We start from the raw sequence: 17,455 nt of genomic DNA, 5'->3' as shown, positions 1-17,455 counted from the left end.
GACAAACTACATCTGAACAACATCAAATGTGTCTTTGTACCAGCATGTGAATGTACAGAACAACATCAGACTACAACCACTTGATCTGTCAGTGAATAAGGATTACAAAGACGAACTACATCTGAACAACATCAAATGTGTCTTTGTACCAGCATGTTGTACAGACAGACTACAACCACTTGATCTGTCAGTGAATAAGGATTACAAAGACAAACTACATCTGAACAACATCAAATGTGTCTTTGTACCAGCATGTTGTACAGACTACAACCACTCTATCTGTCAGAGAATACGGATTACAAAGACAAACTACATCTGAACAACATCAAATGTGTCTTTGTACCAGCGTGTTGTACAGACAGACTACAACCACTTGATCTGTCAGTGATTAAGGATTACAAAGACAAACTACATCTGAACAACATCAAATGTGTCTTTGTACCAGCATGTTGTACAGGCAGACTACAACCACTTGATCTGTCAGTGAATAAGGATTACAAAGACTAACTACATCTGAACAACATCAAATGTGTCTTTGTACCAGCATGTTGTACAGAGTACAACCACTTGATCTGTCAGTGAATAAGGATTACAAAGACTAACTACATCTGAACAACATCAAATGTGTCTTTGTACCACCAGCATGCTGTACAGACTACAACCACTTGCTCTGTCAGTGAATAAGGATTACAAAGACAAACTACATCTGAACAACATCAAATGTGTCTTTGTACCAGCGTGTTGTACAGACAGACTACCACCACTTGATCTGTCAGAGAATACGGATTACAAAGACGAACTACATCTGAACAACATCAAATGTGTCTTTGTACCAGCATGTTGTACAGACAGAATACAACCACTTGATCTGTCAGTTAACAAGGATTACAAAGACAAACTACATCTCAACAACATCAAATGTGTCTTTTTACCAGCATGTTGTAGAGACATACTACAACCACTTGATCTGTCAGTGAATAAGGATTACAAAGACAAACTACATCTGAACAACATCAAATGTGTCTTTGTACCAGCATGTTGTACAGACAGACTACAACCACTTGATCTGTCAGTGACTAAGGATTACAAAGACTAACTACATCTGAACAACATCAAATGTGTCTTTGTACCAGCGTGTTGTACAGACAGACTACATCCCCTTGATCTGTCAATGAATAAGGATTACAAAGACTAACTACATCTGAACAACATCAAATGTGTCTTTGTACCAGCGTGTTGTACAGACAGACTACAACCACTTGATCTGTCAGTGACTAAGGATTACAAAGACTAACTACATCTGAACAACATCAAATGTGTCTTTGTACCAGCGTGTTGTACAGACAGACTACAACCACTTGATCTGTCAGTGATTAAGGATTACAAAGACAAACTACATCTGAACAACATCAAATGTGTCTTTGTACCAGCATGTTGTACAGACAGACTACAACCACTTGATCTGTCAGTGAATAAGGATTACAAAGACTAACTACATCTGAACAACATCAAATGTGTCTTTGTACCAGCATGTTGTACAGAATACAACCACTTGATCTGTCAGTGAATAAGGATTACAAAGACGAACTACATCTGAACAACATCAAATGTGTCTTTGTACCAGCATGTTGTACAGACAGACTACAACCACTTGATCTGTCAGTGAATAAGGATTACAAAGACGAACTACATCTGAACAACATCAAATGTGTCTTTGTACCAGCGTGTTGTACAGACAGACTACAACCACTTGATCTGTCAGTGAATAAGGATTACAAAGACGAACTACATCTGAACAACATCAAATGTGTCTTTGTACCAGCGTGTTGTACAGACAGACTACAACCACTTGATCTGTCAGAGAATACGGATTACAAAGACGAACTACATCTGAACAACATCAAATGTGTCTTTGTACCAGCATGTTGTACAGACAGGCTACAACCACTTGATCTGTCAGTGAATAAGGATTACAAAGACTAACTACATCTGAACAACATCAAATGTGTCTTTGTACCAGCATGTTGTACAGACTACAACCACTTGATCTGTCAGAGAATACGGATTACAAAGACAAACTACATCTGAACAACATCAAATGTGTCTTTGTACCAGCATGTTGTACAGACAGACTACAACCACTTGATCTGTCAGTGAATAAGGATTACAAAGACAAACTACATCTGAACAACATCAAATGTGTCTTTGTACCAGCATGTTGTACAGACTACAACCACTCTATCTGTCAGAGAATACGGATTACAAAGACAAACTACATCTGAACAACATCAAATGTGTCTTTGTACCAGCGTGTTGTACAGACAGACTACAACCACTTGATCTGTCAGTGATTAAGGATTACAAAGACAAACTACATCTGAACAACATCAAATGTGTCTTTGTACCAGCATGTTGTACAGAGTACAACCACTTGATCTGTCAGTGAATAAGGATTACAAAGACTAACTACATCTGAACAACATCAAATGTGTCTTTGTACCACCAGCATGTTGTACAGATACAACCACTTGTCTGTCAGTGAATAAGGATTACAAAGACAAACTACATCTGAACAACATCAAATGTGTCTTTGTACCAGCATGTTGTACAGACAGACTACAACCACTTGATCTGTCAGAGAATACGGATTACAAAGACGAACTACATCTGAACAACATCAAATGTGTCTTTGTACCAGCATGTTGTACAGACAGAATACAACCACTTGATCTGTCAGTGAACAAGGATTACAAAGACAAACTACATCTCAACAACATCAAACGTGTCTTTGTACCAGCATGTTGTACAGACATACTACAACCACTTGATCTGTCAGTGAATAAGGATTACAAAGACAAACTACATCTGAACAACATCAAATGTGTCTTTGTACCAGCATGTTGTACAGACAGACTACAACCACTTGATCTGTCAGTGACTAAGGATTACAAAGACTAACTACATCTGAACAACATCAAATGTGTCTTTGTACCAGCGTGTTGTACAGACAGACTACATCCCCTTGATCTGTCAGTGAATAAGGATTACAAAGACTAACTACATCTGAACAACATCAAATGTGTCTTTGTACCAGCGTGTTGTACAGACAGACTACATCCACTTGATCTGTCAGTGAATAAGGATTACAAAGACTAACTACATCTGAACAACATCAAATGTGTCTTTGTACCAGCGTGTTGTACAGACAGACTACAACCACTTGATCTGTCAGTGATTAAGGATTACAAAGACAAACTACATCTGAACAACATCAAATGTGTCTTTGTACCAGCATGTTGTACAGACAGACTACAACCACTTGATCTGTCAGTGAATAAGGATTACAAAGACTAACTAATCTGAACAACATCAAATGGTCTTTGTACCAGCATGTTGTACAGAATACAACCACTTGATCTGTCAGTGAATAAGGATTACAAAGACAAACTACATCTGAACAACATCAAATGTGTCTTTGTACCAGCATGTTGTACAGACAGACTACAACCACTTGATCTGTCAGTGAATAAGGATTACAAAGACGAACTACATCTGAACAACATCAAATGTGTCTTTGTACCAGCGTGTTGTACAGACAGACTACAACCACTTGATCTGTCAGTGAATAAGGATTACAAAGACGAACTACATCTGAACAACATCAAATGTGTCTTTGTACCAGCGTGTTGTACAGACAGACTACAACCACTTGATCTGTCAGAGAATACGGATTACAAAGACGAACTACATCTGAACAACATCAAATGTGTCTTTGTACCAGCATGTTGTACAGACAGGCTACAACCACTTGATCTGTCAGTGAATAAGGATTACAAAGACTAACTACATCTGAACAACATCAAATGTGTCTTTGTACCAGCATGTTGTACAGACTACAACCACTTGATCTGTCAGAGAATACGGATTACAAAGACAAACTACATCTGAACAACATCAAATGTGTCTTTGTACCAGCATGTTGTACAGACAGACTACAACCACTTGATCTGTCAGTGAATAAGGATTACAAAGACTAACTACATCTGAACAACATCAAATGTGTCTTTGTACCAGCATGTTGTACAGACAGACTACAACCACTTGATCTGTCAGTGAATAAGGATTACAAAGACTAACTACATCTGAACAACATCAAATGTGTGTTTGTACCAGCATGTTGTACAGACAGACTACAACCACTTGATCTGTCAGTGAATAAGGATTACAAAGACGAACTACATCTGAACAACATCAAATGTGTCTTTGTACCAGCATGTTGTACAGACAGACTACAACCACTTGATCTGTCAGTGATTAAGGATTACAAAGACAAACTACATCTGAACAACATCAAATGTGTCTTTGTACCAGCGTGTTGTACAGACAGACTACAACCACTTGATCTGTCAGTGATTAAGGATTACAAAGACAAACTACATCTGAACAACATCAAATGTGTCTTTGTACCAGCATGTTGTACAGACAGACTACAACCACTTGATCTGTCAGTGAATAAGGATTACAAAGACGAACTGAAACAATGATTTCAAAACTGGTACGCAAATGAAGTGACTAACCAGATTTCTGAAATTGAAGACATTGAAGGCGAGGTTGACTTTTCAGAAATCTCAGTTGATTTGCGAACGAGCAACGTGAATCCCATTCATGCCAGATGGTTAATTCATGTTCAGGAACGGGTTGCTATAAAGAGGGACATGCTTGTGAGTGGCTTTTGTAAAGCCGGTCTTCTAGAATATAGTACGGAGTAAGAAACACGTGTATACAGCTGCTAACGGAAGTAGTAGCAGTAGTACTGATTTGGACTTTTTTATTTTTTATTTTTATTTTTTTGAATTCTATTGATTGGATACGTACCAGTGTTGATTTTAAGTTTTGAAACAAATTTGTGAGGAAATGAAATGTGTTAACCGTATTTTTGTTTGCGTGTTGTTGTTTTTTTAAAAATGATACTAGTATTAATATTCGCGAGAGTTTAATTTTCGCGGTCAAATTAAAATCGCGAACTACGCGAAAATTACACCCACGCGAATATTACCCGTTTTACAGGTATATAGCAGAACTTGGCCCACATTATGATCATATTGTAAAGGACAGAGATTAGCACATGACCCCAAACACATTGGGTATACAGTCTAAGACTGACAGTAGTTGTCATAAACCAATTTACAATATTAATAGATGTGATATTATTATTAGTATTAATTTAATAATTAATTAATACTAAATATAACCGCAAGCTGTAATAACGAATTCCCAAGCTGTAATAGCTGTACTTTACTCACACACACACACACACACACACACACACACACGCACGCACGCTCACACAGCAGGTGCATGTGGAGAGGGGGATTTGAGGTAGAACACCTCTGCTATGCACTATGCGAATTTTCTTTTAAAATTATATTCTCCAGGAAAGCACGACTTGACCCCCCCCCCCCCCCCCCCCCCCCCTCAGAAACGTCTTACACATTCCTGTACTCGCGCCTCAACAAACACATACACACACAAGCGCGCACACAGCCCACGGTAAAACAATCCACACACTTTGATCTCTGTTGACTGCATTTTAACAAATGCGATTCTACTGGTAGACCGGACTACAAAAAAACTATTTTTATCTCAGACTATGGCTATCTGCAGCTGCTAGAGGTGAAAATACAGTGGTATGGGCAGTTCGGAGATAAATTGTATTTGATTTTGTTTGTTGTGTCTTGCCATGCCAAAAATTCATGTTTGACCTGTTTCATATTTTACATGACAATAAAGTAGTATATGATTAAGGAAAGAAAGAAATGTTTTATTTAACGACGCACTCAACACATTTTATTTACGGTTATATGGCGTCGGACATATGGTTAAGGACCACACAGATATTGAGAGGAAACCCGCTGTCGCCACTTCATGGGCTATTCGTTTTGATTAGCAGCAAGGGGTCTTTTATATGCACCATCCCACAAACATGGTAGTACATACCACGACCTTTGATATACCAGTCGTGGTGCACTGGCTGGAACAAGACGGGGATCGATCCCAGACCGACCGCGCATCAAGCGAACGCTGCACCACTGGGCTACGTCCCGCCTCTAGTATATGATTAATTCTAACAAATAAATTTTATTTCTGTCACCTTCATAGATTTAAAGATACAATTTTAATTTGCAAAATTTATCTGATTTTTACAAAAAAAATTAAATCAACAGTTCATTACGCTCTGAAGAGAAGATTACAACAGAAAAAAAACCCCAATATTGTCGTAACTTGAAAACTTCTCGACATACACTGATTTCTGGGTTTTAAAAATAAATTATATTGGCCAAGAACGTTTCTTACAAAACGACAAAACAGACGGCACAAAAATATGTTTAATCGAAAAACAAAAAAAGTCCAGATTGATACCAATACACATAACCTATACAAATATGTTTTAATACCTCAATGCCCTCGAAGTGCCAAACTACCTACCAAATTTCAGCTAAATCGGTCCAGAACTGATCTTACAAGATGACACAAGAGAGGCGACAAAAAATAATAATAATCCCACCAAAATCAATAGGTTAGAACCTAATAATAATCCCACCAAAAACAATAGGTTCCAAGCCTTGACTGGAGAACCTAATAACAATAATCCCAGAAAAAAAACCCTCAATAGGTTCCAAACCTTGGCTGAAGAACCTAATAACAATAATCCCAGAAAAAAACCCTCAATAGTTTCCCAGCCTTGGCTTGGGAACTTAATAATAATAATAATAATAGTAATAATATAAATAACTTACGAAAACAATGTGACGAGTTTGTACTTCCCTCTCTGTATGTACTGGTGCCAGGGTCACAGTTCAAACAGGCGGTCTGTCCAGATCGATTATTGTACGTTCCTATTGGACACAGCTGACATGTGCTGACACCGCTGTTGTAGGTACCCTCGGGACATTCCACTTAAACATAATAATACGTGACTAAATACAGTATAGTTAATAGCCAGGGTCACAGTTCAAACAGGCGGTCTGTCCAGATCGATTATTGTACGTTCCTATTGGACACAGCTGACATGTGCTGACACCGCTGTTGTAGGTACCCTCGGGACATTCCACTTAAACATAATAATACGTGACTAAATACAATATACTTAATAGCCAGAGTCATTTTTGTGGTAAAGAACAATAATGACATTGCACCTAGAATGTAAAGTTTGTTTTTATTTAACGACGCCGCTAGAGCACATTGATTTTTAATCTTATCATCGGCTATTGGACGTCAGACATATGGTCATTCTGACACTCCTTTTTAGAGGAAACCCGCTGTCGCCACATAGGCTACTCTTTTACGACAGGCAGCAAGGGATCTTTTATTTGCGCTTCCCACAGGCAGGATAACACAAATCATGGCCTTTGTTGAACCAGTTATGGATCACTGGTCGGTGCAAGTCGTTTACACCTACTCGTTGCGCCTTGCGGAACACTCACTCAGTGTTTGGAGTCGGTATCTGGATTACAAATCCCATGCCTCGACTGGGATCCGAACCCAGTACCTACCAGCCTGTATATCGATGGCCTAACCACGACGCCACCGAGGCCGGTTTCCACTTAGATACCAAGCAGAACATGTTCATGTATTTAATGTACATAGCAGCAATTTCGTCTAGTAATTTCTGTTTTGTTCCTAGAGTGAAATTTGTTTCCAAAAAGCAATTTAATGAAACCTGGCACTACTTTAGCATTTTAGCATTTGTTTTGAGAAGTTTACATAGATATAAAAAAATATTTACAGAGACGAGGATATTTCAATTTGATATGTTTGGTAGGGAATATTTTCTTGATTATGACATGGTGTACCAATTTATGTTTTAGTTTTAATAAATACATACATACACGTACATTCACAAGAAACTAATTTCTGTAACAGTTAATACGTAAGTTAAAGGTGCATTCAGAAGTAATTAATCGTTATTAGCGAGCTTACTTTTGGTTTTCAGTTCCCTCGGGAAACGAAAATATACATTTAGGGCCAAAGTTACTGAATATTAAAACCCACTGTTCAGTGCTCAGAAACACAGACACAAAATGTTCAGAAGCAAAAAAGTTAATGAATTAATGCATGTTTAACGACACCCCAGCACAAAAAATACATCGGCTATTTGGTGTCAAACTATGGTAAATGCAAGTCTAGAAGCAAATGCACATTTCTTTTCACTATGAATGAAGGGAAAGTCGACTTAAATTGCGTATTATTTGGTCAAAAAAACCACATATGATTGGTCAAGTTTTTTTGTTTTTTTTGTTTTTCTTTTTTCTTTCGAAAGGTTTCACAAATAGATCAAATATCATTAGTTGCGGGGGATACTAAGTTATGTTGTGTGGGTTTTTTATGTTCTTATTTTTATGGGGATTTTAAAATATTATATTTTATTGTTTATAGTTCCAAAATAAAATTGATTTCAAGAAGTTAGCGAATGAATGAATTAATGTTTAACGACACACCAACACGAAAACTGCATTGACAAACTATAGTAAAGAAGTCACTGATACCTTCCTTTTTAACATTTACTCCAGCTAACTGCTAAGGAGTAGAAACGTATAGGAATATATGAACACTCACAGCACATCTCAGAACCTTTAAACAGAATATTTTTCTTGTCGCTAGGGCACGCGTAGTTCTTGGAGACCTCCAGCGCAACTGCAGACGAGTCATCTGGTTTTGCTTGGTAAACCACTCTTAGTACAGGACAACCAATTGGACTCAAGTCACCATCCATTACATTCGACTGCTCAGTTCCAGTCGTTTCTAAAGTTGTCTTAAGTAGTGAAGAACAAGTGGATAGCGCTGACTTGATAGTCCAAATATATAATATGGTATAGTCAATAAACACCTACAAAATAAAACAGAGACGGGTGTACATCAATTAACTTAACAACAGAATACCTATTTATCATGTAATATATATATATATATATATATATATATATATATATATATATATATATATATATATATAATACTAAACGAACTTGCCTGTTATACCAATTTTATGAAACGAGTGAACAGCGAGTCAGATACCAACACTGTTCACAAGTTTCGAAAACATGGTATGACAGGCATGCTAGTTTAGTATTCTATTTATTACAAACGAACTGCAAATAAGCCGCAACGCAGAAGTAATCAGATGCCAAACTTACTCATGTTATTTCTCTACGAATTGGGTCAGCAAGTGGTCTACGATACACGTAAACGTAAACGACGTCACAATGAACAACGAGGCGTCAGTAATGCACATTTTAGATGTTGGCGTGAAGCTTGCATTAATTGTCAATTAACGGGGTGTTGAAATTCACAATAATAACTGAATTGTTGATTGGACCAGCAAAGATTAAGCTGAGTGAATGTGATTTATTACATCACGCCGACATTTTGTACATAGAGCCGTAAAAAAGGAGTAGCAGGTCGACGACAGACACTTGCCGCAAAATCGTTTTTGCGTCGAACACAATAGGCCCAAATATAACAGCCTATCTTATCGCAGTTTCACTTAATGGCCATATTTCGTAATGGTGCATTTAAATTACACTATTTGGTGCAAACACAGATACTTTAACGGCAATTTTGCACTTAAAGCTGCAGTCCCTGGAATATTTTTATTATTTAAGCATTTACAATAGATAATCCAGTTCTGTTTGGTACATGAAAGGTCCGCCACATAGTTTCGTAATGCTCCTATGTACATTATCTAGGTCAGCTACACACGCTATGGCCAGCTTTGTTTTACTTCATTCAGCGGGACGCCAGTAGAACTGGGACTTTACGTGATTTGCGCAGGCGCTGAGCTTCTCACGTGATTTTGAACAAATTTAACTGTCTCATATCTCCAAAACATATTTGTATCCATAGAGGTATGGTACAACACCTTTCCCGGGGTCGGTGGGGCATTTGCCTTGACATGTTGACCGTGGCCAGCGGTTGGCATACGCGTTACATGTAAGGGGGTGTTAATAATTACGTAACACTCTAGGGGTAGAGAAAGAGGGTGTTGTGTTCGATTTACATAACATTTATCAAGACTATATGTTATTTCTATTCATTACTTATACCTAAAAGGGTGTTGTGTTTTTAAAATGCGCGGTCGGTGTAGGATCGATCCCCACCGGCGGGCTCGTTCCGGCCAGTGCGCCATGACGTATATAAAAGGCAACACTATGTGATATCCTGTCTGTGGGATGGTGCATATAAACGATCCCTTGCTAAAATCAAATGTATCGGGTTTCCAAGGCGCATGTGCAGGGATTTCAGCGGGGTTGGGATTATAGACTGTGTTGAGCGAAGTTTATATGGGGTCATGCTCCCCCAGAAAATATGTTTCATTTTTTTTAGCTTGGGCAGGTAAACGTTTCGATCCCCAATAACCCCCACTCCACCACCCCCCCCCCCCCCCCCCCCACCCCTGCACATGCACCCATTTCCTCTTTAATCAATATGCTCTAACATTGATGTCTTTAAACAAAAGTAACCAAGTTTACCCTTTCCAAACGAAATAATATTTATTTGAATTTGTAGATTTTAACACACGTAATATTAAGAAATGAAAATGTTCATTGTCTACGTTAGTATATTTTATTAAAAATATATATACATTATCAATGTGTTAATAGTATAGAAAGTAAACTTTGAAAGTTCTACTAACACTTTATAAACTATTAATTCTGAAATAGGAAAGTACGATTGTCGATAATACGTTGTCAGGATCAAACCGGTTTTAACGAAAGACTCTAGTACCGTATCCCCAACCGAACGTTCTTCGTACAGCGCAAGGTTTCTCGTTTCATTTTTTGAGACGAACCCTACAATTTCAAATCCGCAAACGCAGTTGTTAACTGAAATTGACAGGCTGTCGTTTGTGCTTTGCCAAGCAATGGCTGCACAGGCGACGAATCGAGCGTATTCTTTTGACTATCTCCGTTCATAGCGAACACACACGATTTTTTTTAAAGTGCATTTGAGCTTGTGTTTCATATGTGTACATGATGCTATAATATGGTAACCAGAGACTGTAACTTTAATGTTTTCTAGCGTTCTGAAAAAAAGTTTATTTTTTGTAGGGAGAGGCAAAGTGACGTCATTCGATTACCGACGTCATTAAAAAACAACAACAAAACAACAAAAAAACAACAACAACAACAACAACAACAAACAACTCCCTCCCTCTCCACCAACTCAAGCCAATCTGTGCTTGCCAATATTACACATTGGCGGATCTGGGAAACCAAGAAACATGGGCACTTTCGCTCGTTAAAAGGGCATCTTAATAAAAGTTGTAATATTTGCAGTTAATATGAATGCGTGTGTGTATATATCACAGTGTACGAACGGAAGTGTATACTGAAAGACTAGCTGCGGTTTTCTGCACCGCTAACTGCATTAATAAAGATTATTATATGAGCTTTGAGGCCCGTCAGAAACAAATTTGTGGGGTGGACTAAAGATCAGGGTCGTTGTTAAGCATGGCAAGAGGTGTGTTGGTGCAGGGGGTTCCGGGGACATGGTTGCCCGGTGACATTTGTAAAACTGGTTGGCTTTAAACGCCTTTTCTTGGCATCTGAATCGCAAAATTAACCATTTTAAACAACAATTTTGAAACAATTTTAAGCATTATTTTACATATTATTATAACCGAAGAATGTATTTTTTCTTGGCATCTTTATAGCAAGATTACCCATTTTAAGACAGTGATCACTTCCTCTTTTGGTGTTTTATAACCCAAAAATATTATATAGAAGAGATCAAACCCGTTGCTCTAGATCTCTAAATGGTGAATTTTAGCGTTGACGGGTGGCGGGAGAACGGGGACAAAGGGACCGGAGAAAAAGCCATAGAATCAACTTTGCTTCGTATATAAGTATGGCTACCATACATTTCATTGTAATTTGACTTTGATAACAAAATTTAAAGGACACTATTCTAGGGACGGATCTATTTAGGTAGGGCTCTGCATAGCGTGCTGGAAATAAGCATGTGTTTTGAGTACATGGAGCCAGGCAAGAGTTAGCTGGTACGCATAACATGTACGTTTGATGTGCTTGCCAGCCAGAAGAGAAGCTGTGACACCAGTAGTAAAGACACTTACTAGGGAGAACATACGGTCCCAGCCAAACCCGGCCAACGGCTTACACACACACTTTTGGGACATCATCTCGATGTGGAGGAAGCCCATGAAGCACACCATCTTTGATTCACCGACTGTGTTGGGGTACTCCCACTGGCATTATTTCAGTCGGGCGTAGAGAGGACAGTCACCGTCTATGATTGTAACCTGGCCAGAATTCGCAAACTCTGTTGCCTTCTTGACCACAAGCATTGAGTGTTTCTGCATGGTCATTGACGACACCTTCTCATAGAAAATGGGGAACACTCGAACGGTAGCGCTAGGCCTAACATAGTCTGCACATTGGCCATGTGAGATGAACCCAGAGTAAGTCACTGGCGTTTCTTGAAGCGTTCCGTCCTTTTCGGACAGAACCTTGTGGAGATGGTTGAGCCACGCTTCATCAGGCACCCCTTCTCGGATATTTTCAGCAAAAGCTGGCCTGGCCATTCCGTTTGGAATTGACGAAAGGGTGATTTCGCCACCATGTTCATCAATGTATGGCACAATGGCGAATTCATCAGGAAGCTGGATAGTAGCATATTCTGGAACATCCATGGTGAGAGGTGGAGGGACCAACCCCATGTTGTCACGAGTGAGATGGATGGTCAGGAATATGGCAGTGCCATGGAGCTCTATGCGACCAGATTTATCAATGTTATCGACACCGCCAGTAGTGAAGACTCCCCGCTTAATGTTTGAAGGTAGAACAACTCCATCCTCGGCAAACCGCATTGGCACAGCTAGAGTGAGTCTCCTCTTGACATCCATGACGCGATCGTATGACACTGACATGCCCAATGCATTAAGCCTGATAATGGTGCCTTTCTGACGACCATGCACACGTAGTTTCAGTCCCACATAAGGAGGAAAGGGTGTCTCTGTTTCCTTCTGAAAGAGTGAGGGCGTTACTAGATTGCTTGGCAGCACTGCTGCATATGCGCTGATAGATGGTGCAGGCGACTGTCTCTGGCACTGATGCTGGTCTGATCCTCTTTTACTTTCTTAATATAGGTATATATATAATTTCTCGTCTTCGCGTAGGACGTCAGAAAAGGCTTAGCAAATGGCTCACATAGACACATTTGTTTGCGCAAATCATCCACGTTTAAAATGTCTGGGGTTTAGGTTTTGCATGTAGATTTTGGAAATGGCTTTGACCATGTCCTTTTTGACCTTGAAAACGTTCTTGAAACATAAAATCTACCTGAGAAAAGTATTCACCATGCCTATAAACCTGAAAAAGTTATTCATTTGGGTCAAAAACAGATATAGAGATAACATTTCTATGTGGTATAGTTCAGGGGTTATGAAAATGTTTAACTAGAACGGTGGCCATATTGTCCACCATATTGGATTTGTTTTAGAATGAGGTATCCAATAAAGTGAAAAATAAAATCCTTGGGATTGAAAACAAGTCTACAAATCTCGATCATATTTCTGTGTGTCTTAGTTGCAGAGCTATGGCAGTTTGTTTGCTAACAACGACATTGAAAATGACATTTGACCTTTACGATGACCATGGAACAAAAAAATTACTTTTGAAATTGATTCCTCGTACCTCAAAATATATATAAAGTAGTATTTTACAAGTATCTACAGTTAACAGAAGCTAAGATATGACATTATATTTTTCTGGTGGTGGTCATATTGGATTTGTACATTTGATTTTTCAAAACCGTATGTCCATAGCCAACAGCATGCCACATTGCGAAAAGTTGTCACAAAGTGTTTTTGTTCTTCAAATTCCGTCCCCGCTATATCGAAAGTATCAACCGAGTCTACGTTAATTGGCATTTGTCGACGTTTTGATTTTATAAACCATATTGAAGAAAAAATTTATTTTTAAAATCGACAATAAATTGTTATTTGAGAACTTCTTTGCTTTGGAGTTTAGATATTGTAGAGGACAAGGTATTCACCAGTGTGGCCTTGTAATCTGGAAACAGTAAAGTTATGAAATAAATCAGTTTATTTTATTAACTGTTCGTTTTATGTAGGATTGCAGAATAAACAAAATAGTTGGTTACTCTGTTAAAATATCAGTTTGATCCTACTTATGAAAACGCCGATATCATAAGACATTATTATAACCAGATTTTCTCTTTATATCTATTTTATTTATCATGTTCATCTGTCTTTCACAATTGCAATGTATATTAGACTAGACCGACTTTTGTACGTTTGCTTCAAACATGCAACGTCCACACTTAAGTTATATTCAGTCAAATGGTAAACACGACAAAACTGTTCTCTTTAATTAAAAACGTACATCTGCACAAGGAAGATACCAAAGGTCATCTGCATTTCCTTGTTATGTTGTGAACATGTACGTTAAATTTAAACATTAAACTTGTTCACGTTGACACTAATATTTCAGCAGAGAAGTCCTAATACAGTGTGATAAAATATATTTATATAAACAAAACAAAATATGCCTCAACGTCATTCTTGCATGCGTTTGAGTCTGGCCTTGAATGATTCCAAACAGAGAAATCGCTGTGTAGATTAGACCTACTTCTATCAAACATATCTGACACATTCTCTCTTTATAAGTGAAACATGCCTACCTGTTTACTTGTATCATCAATAACAACATCGGTAGCAGGGTTAGTTACGGACACTGCTGAGATGGATGCGCCGGATACCAGGTTGCAAATACTTCCAAATTGATCAAACAGAGTTTTGACAGTAAACTTGTTTTTGATTAGGTCAGCATACACAGTCTTGCAGATCGCTTGGTCAGCTGTGCCAGTATAATTATAGTGAACTTGAAATTTCTGTTGAAAAGTTGTTGTTAATTTTTCTGAAATAATAAGGGGAAAACATACATCCGTGCTATGTCTATATTCAGCTCTTTTGTCAATTATTCCAGCCTTTAATTTGCATTATTATACTACTAAGGGTTAACATCAGACATATGCTCCTTTCTGAAATTTATGCGAGGAACAGGAATTCAGTTACCTAATATTTACACTATTACTTCATCAACAATTTACCAAAATAAACACAGTTCTGCATCTAACATTTTTATTTCAACAGACGACACGAGCTTTTTTTTCCTTCTCCCTTGGTAACGTAGTCTGAACAACAAAACTGCCATCTCTGACCAAAACCATAGCGCTGCACAATGCAGAGCTGAATGGGCATAATGCTTGTAGTAGCTAAACCTAATATTATAATAATTATTATTATTAGTTTGTTAGTTACGCGGGTTTTTGAAAGGGCGTACGGGATTGTGCGTCCCGTTAAAAACCCGCGTAACGAATGTATTACCTTTTAGATCTGTTTTTTTTATAAGTAAACAACAATTACACCAACACTCAAACTATGCACACACATTTTGAATTCCTCAGAATATATTGGGTTTTTTTTTTTGGGGGGGGGGGGGGGGGGGGGGGGGTTTTTTGTTAACAAATAATTATGCAAGGTATTACTGTTTTGTTGTTAGCTGTTTGGATATTAAGAGTGTCAACAAGGATTCCGGGTGGGTTTACCCTGCAATTATTTCGAAGCCTGTTTTGCAAAGGGAGACAACTCATAGCGCCTTATTATCTTGCGTGTTTTAAACGTTTATGATTATGTTCGGGAAAACAAAACTGAACACCCTCAGCCGAAACAAATATGTGTAGAACATGGTAAAAAAAAGTATGTCATGTTATTACTTAAAATATGTTCGTGATAATTAAAACAAATTCTAACACAGTAACTGATTACGTAATGCTATATCCTAGCATTATCTTTTAATACGCGAAAAACTACAATCTAGCACATTTTTGGTCTAACGTGCTCAAGAAATCTTCAAATAAACAGTAAATATAAAATTTACCGAAATGTGGTATTCCCATTCATAATCAATTCAAGACTTTTAAAAAATTTAATCATTGAGGCGCGTTGGAGAAAATTTCGTCGGTCTCATCCGCAGTTTGTATTTTAGTACAACCAGTCGAACAAGTCACGTAATGTTTCGTACACCCCGGCAAATTCTGTATTTTCCCACAAATTCTGTATTTTCCCGCAAATGACACGGTGTACTTGTGGTAGGCATTGGCTATTGACCAATCAAAACGAATGGAATTTATCTAAAAGGTAATATATATATATATATATATATCTATATATATATATATATATATATATATTATTTATATAATTATATATATATATGTATGTATATAATGTATGTATCTATAATATATAATATATATATATTTTATATATATTATATATATATTTATATAATATATAATATATACTATATATAGTATGTATGTAGTATGTATGTATAATATATAATATATATATATATATATATATAGAGATCTATATATATATATATGAGTGCGTACAAAATTATTGTGAGCGGTAAATCTATTAGTCTTGACTTCTACCAAACATCCAGCGCTGATCAGAAACACATTGTACATACTCGACACTGATACTATAAACAATGTCAAATGCATTTTCATATGTATTTAGGATATTTTCTTCTGTGGGTCAAAACGGTGTTTACAATGGCAGCAACTTTAGGACATTCTCTTTATATACCACATTGCAGAAAGGTTGCAGCTATTCCAGACGGAGAGCTCCAAATTATAAAATACATGCATTTTTAAAAATCACTTGTCTTGCATTGGTCTCGTATTGTATTTGTTTATATCATTAACAAAAAAATCATATTTTTATAACAACTGGCTGAAAACGATCACTTCCTGCAGCCACTATATCGTGCGATCTATATGTCGAAGTCATTAACATCATCATCGTTCGACAGTTTAATGTACTGGCATCGGGCACACGCTGGTATGTTCACGGACCAAGGCACTCCAGCATCACACTGCAGATGTTAGCGTGCTGATTGAGTCTGTGAGTGTTTTGTTAAGGTGACAAGTCATTAGAACACGTATCCTGTATAACATGATATACTGCACGTGAATCCAGATCCGCCAAACTTAGCAGCACAAGACTTCGAGCCATGCAGAGGAGTCTCCAACGACAGAGGAGAACAGGGGGCAGCTGTAATTCAATTTTCATGGTTTAAAGTGACAGACCTTATAGTTTAAAACTGTGGCTTCACTATTAGTGCCTTGTTCGATAATATAAATCAGACGTTACTCAAATTGTTTTGTTTAACAAAATCCATTTCCGTACATCCAAAGTCTTTATTTATAAAACACGCACGTACTTTTAAGAAGTAGGGGTTATGGCTACGAGCTGCAGTTTATTTTAATGGTATTTCCCGTTTTATTTATGTAACTTTTCCAAATGGTTACAGGTTAAGATTAAAAAACTAAATTGATTGCC

At 37.6% G+C, this 17,455-nt stretch overlaps 1 protein-coding gene and 1 long non-coding RNA gene across 2 annotated transcripts in view; one reads left to right on the top strand and one right to left on the bottom strand.

Annotated features, from left to right (window-relative positions):
• LOC121387149 (protein jagged-1-like) overlaps positions 1–319 on the top strand; it is a 12,987-nt gene extending 12,668 nt beyond the window's left edge. The window contains exon 12 of the mRNA XM_041518174.1: positions 44–319. Coding sequence (XP_041374108.1) covers positions 44–319 — 276 coding nt within the window. The remainder of the gene's footprint in view (positions 1–43) is intronic.
• Positions 320–6,803: 6,484 nt separating this feature from the next.
• On the bottom strand, positions 6,804–17,017 carry LOC121387503. Its single transcript, XR_005959830.1, has 4 exons — positions 16,936–17,017; positions 14,722–14,957; positions 8,617–8,887; positions 6,804–7,111 (listed from the first exon to the last, which is right to left on the bottom strand). It is a non-coding gene; the product is annotated as an uncharacterized LOC121387503 (long non-coding RNA).
• Between the last annotated feature and the right edge of the window lie 438 nt (positions 17,018–17,455).

Source organism: Gigantopelta aegis, chromosome 13, assembly GCF_016097555.1.
Source record: "Gigantopelta aegis isolate Gae_Host chromosome 13, Gae_host_genome, whole genome shotgun sequence".
Classification (NCBI taxonomy): Eukaryota; Metazoa; Mollusca; class Gastropoda; order Neomphalida; family Peltospiridae; genus Gigantopelta; species Gigantopelta aegis.
Note: the sequence above shows the minus strand (reverse complement) of the source record. Positions and strands in the feature narration are given on the sequence as shown.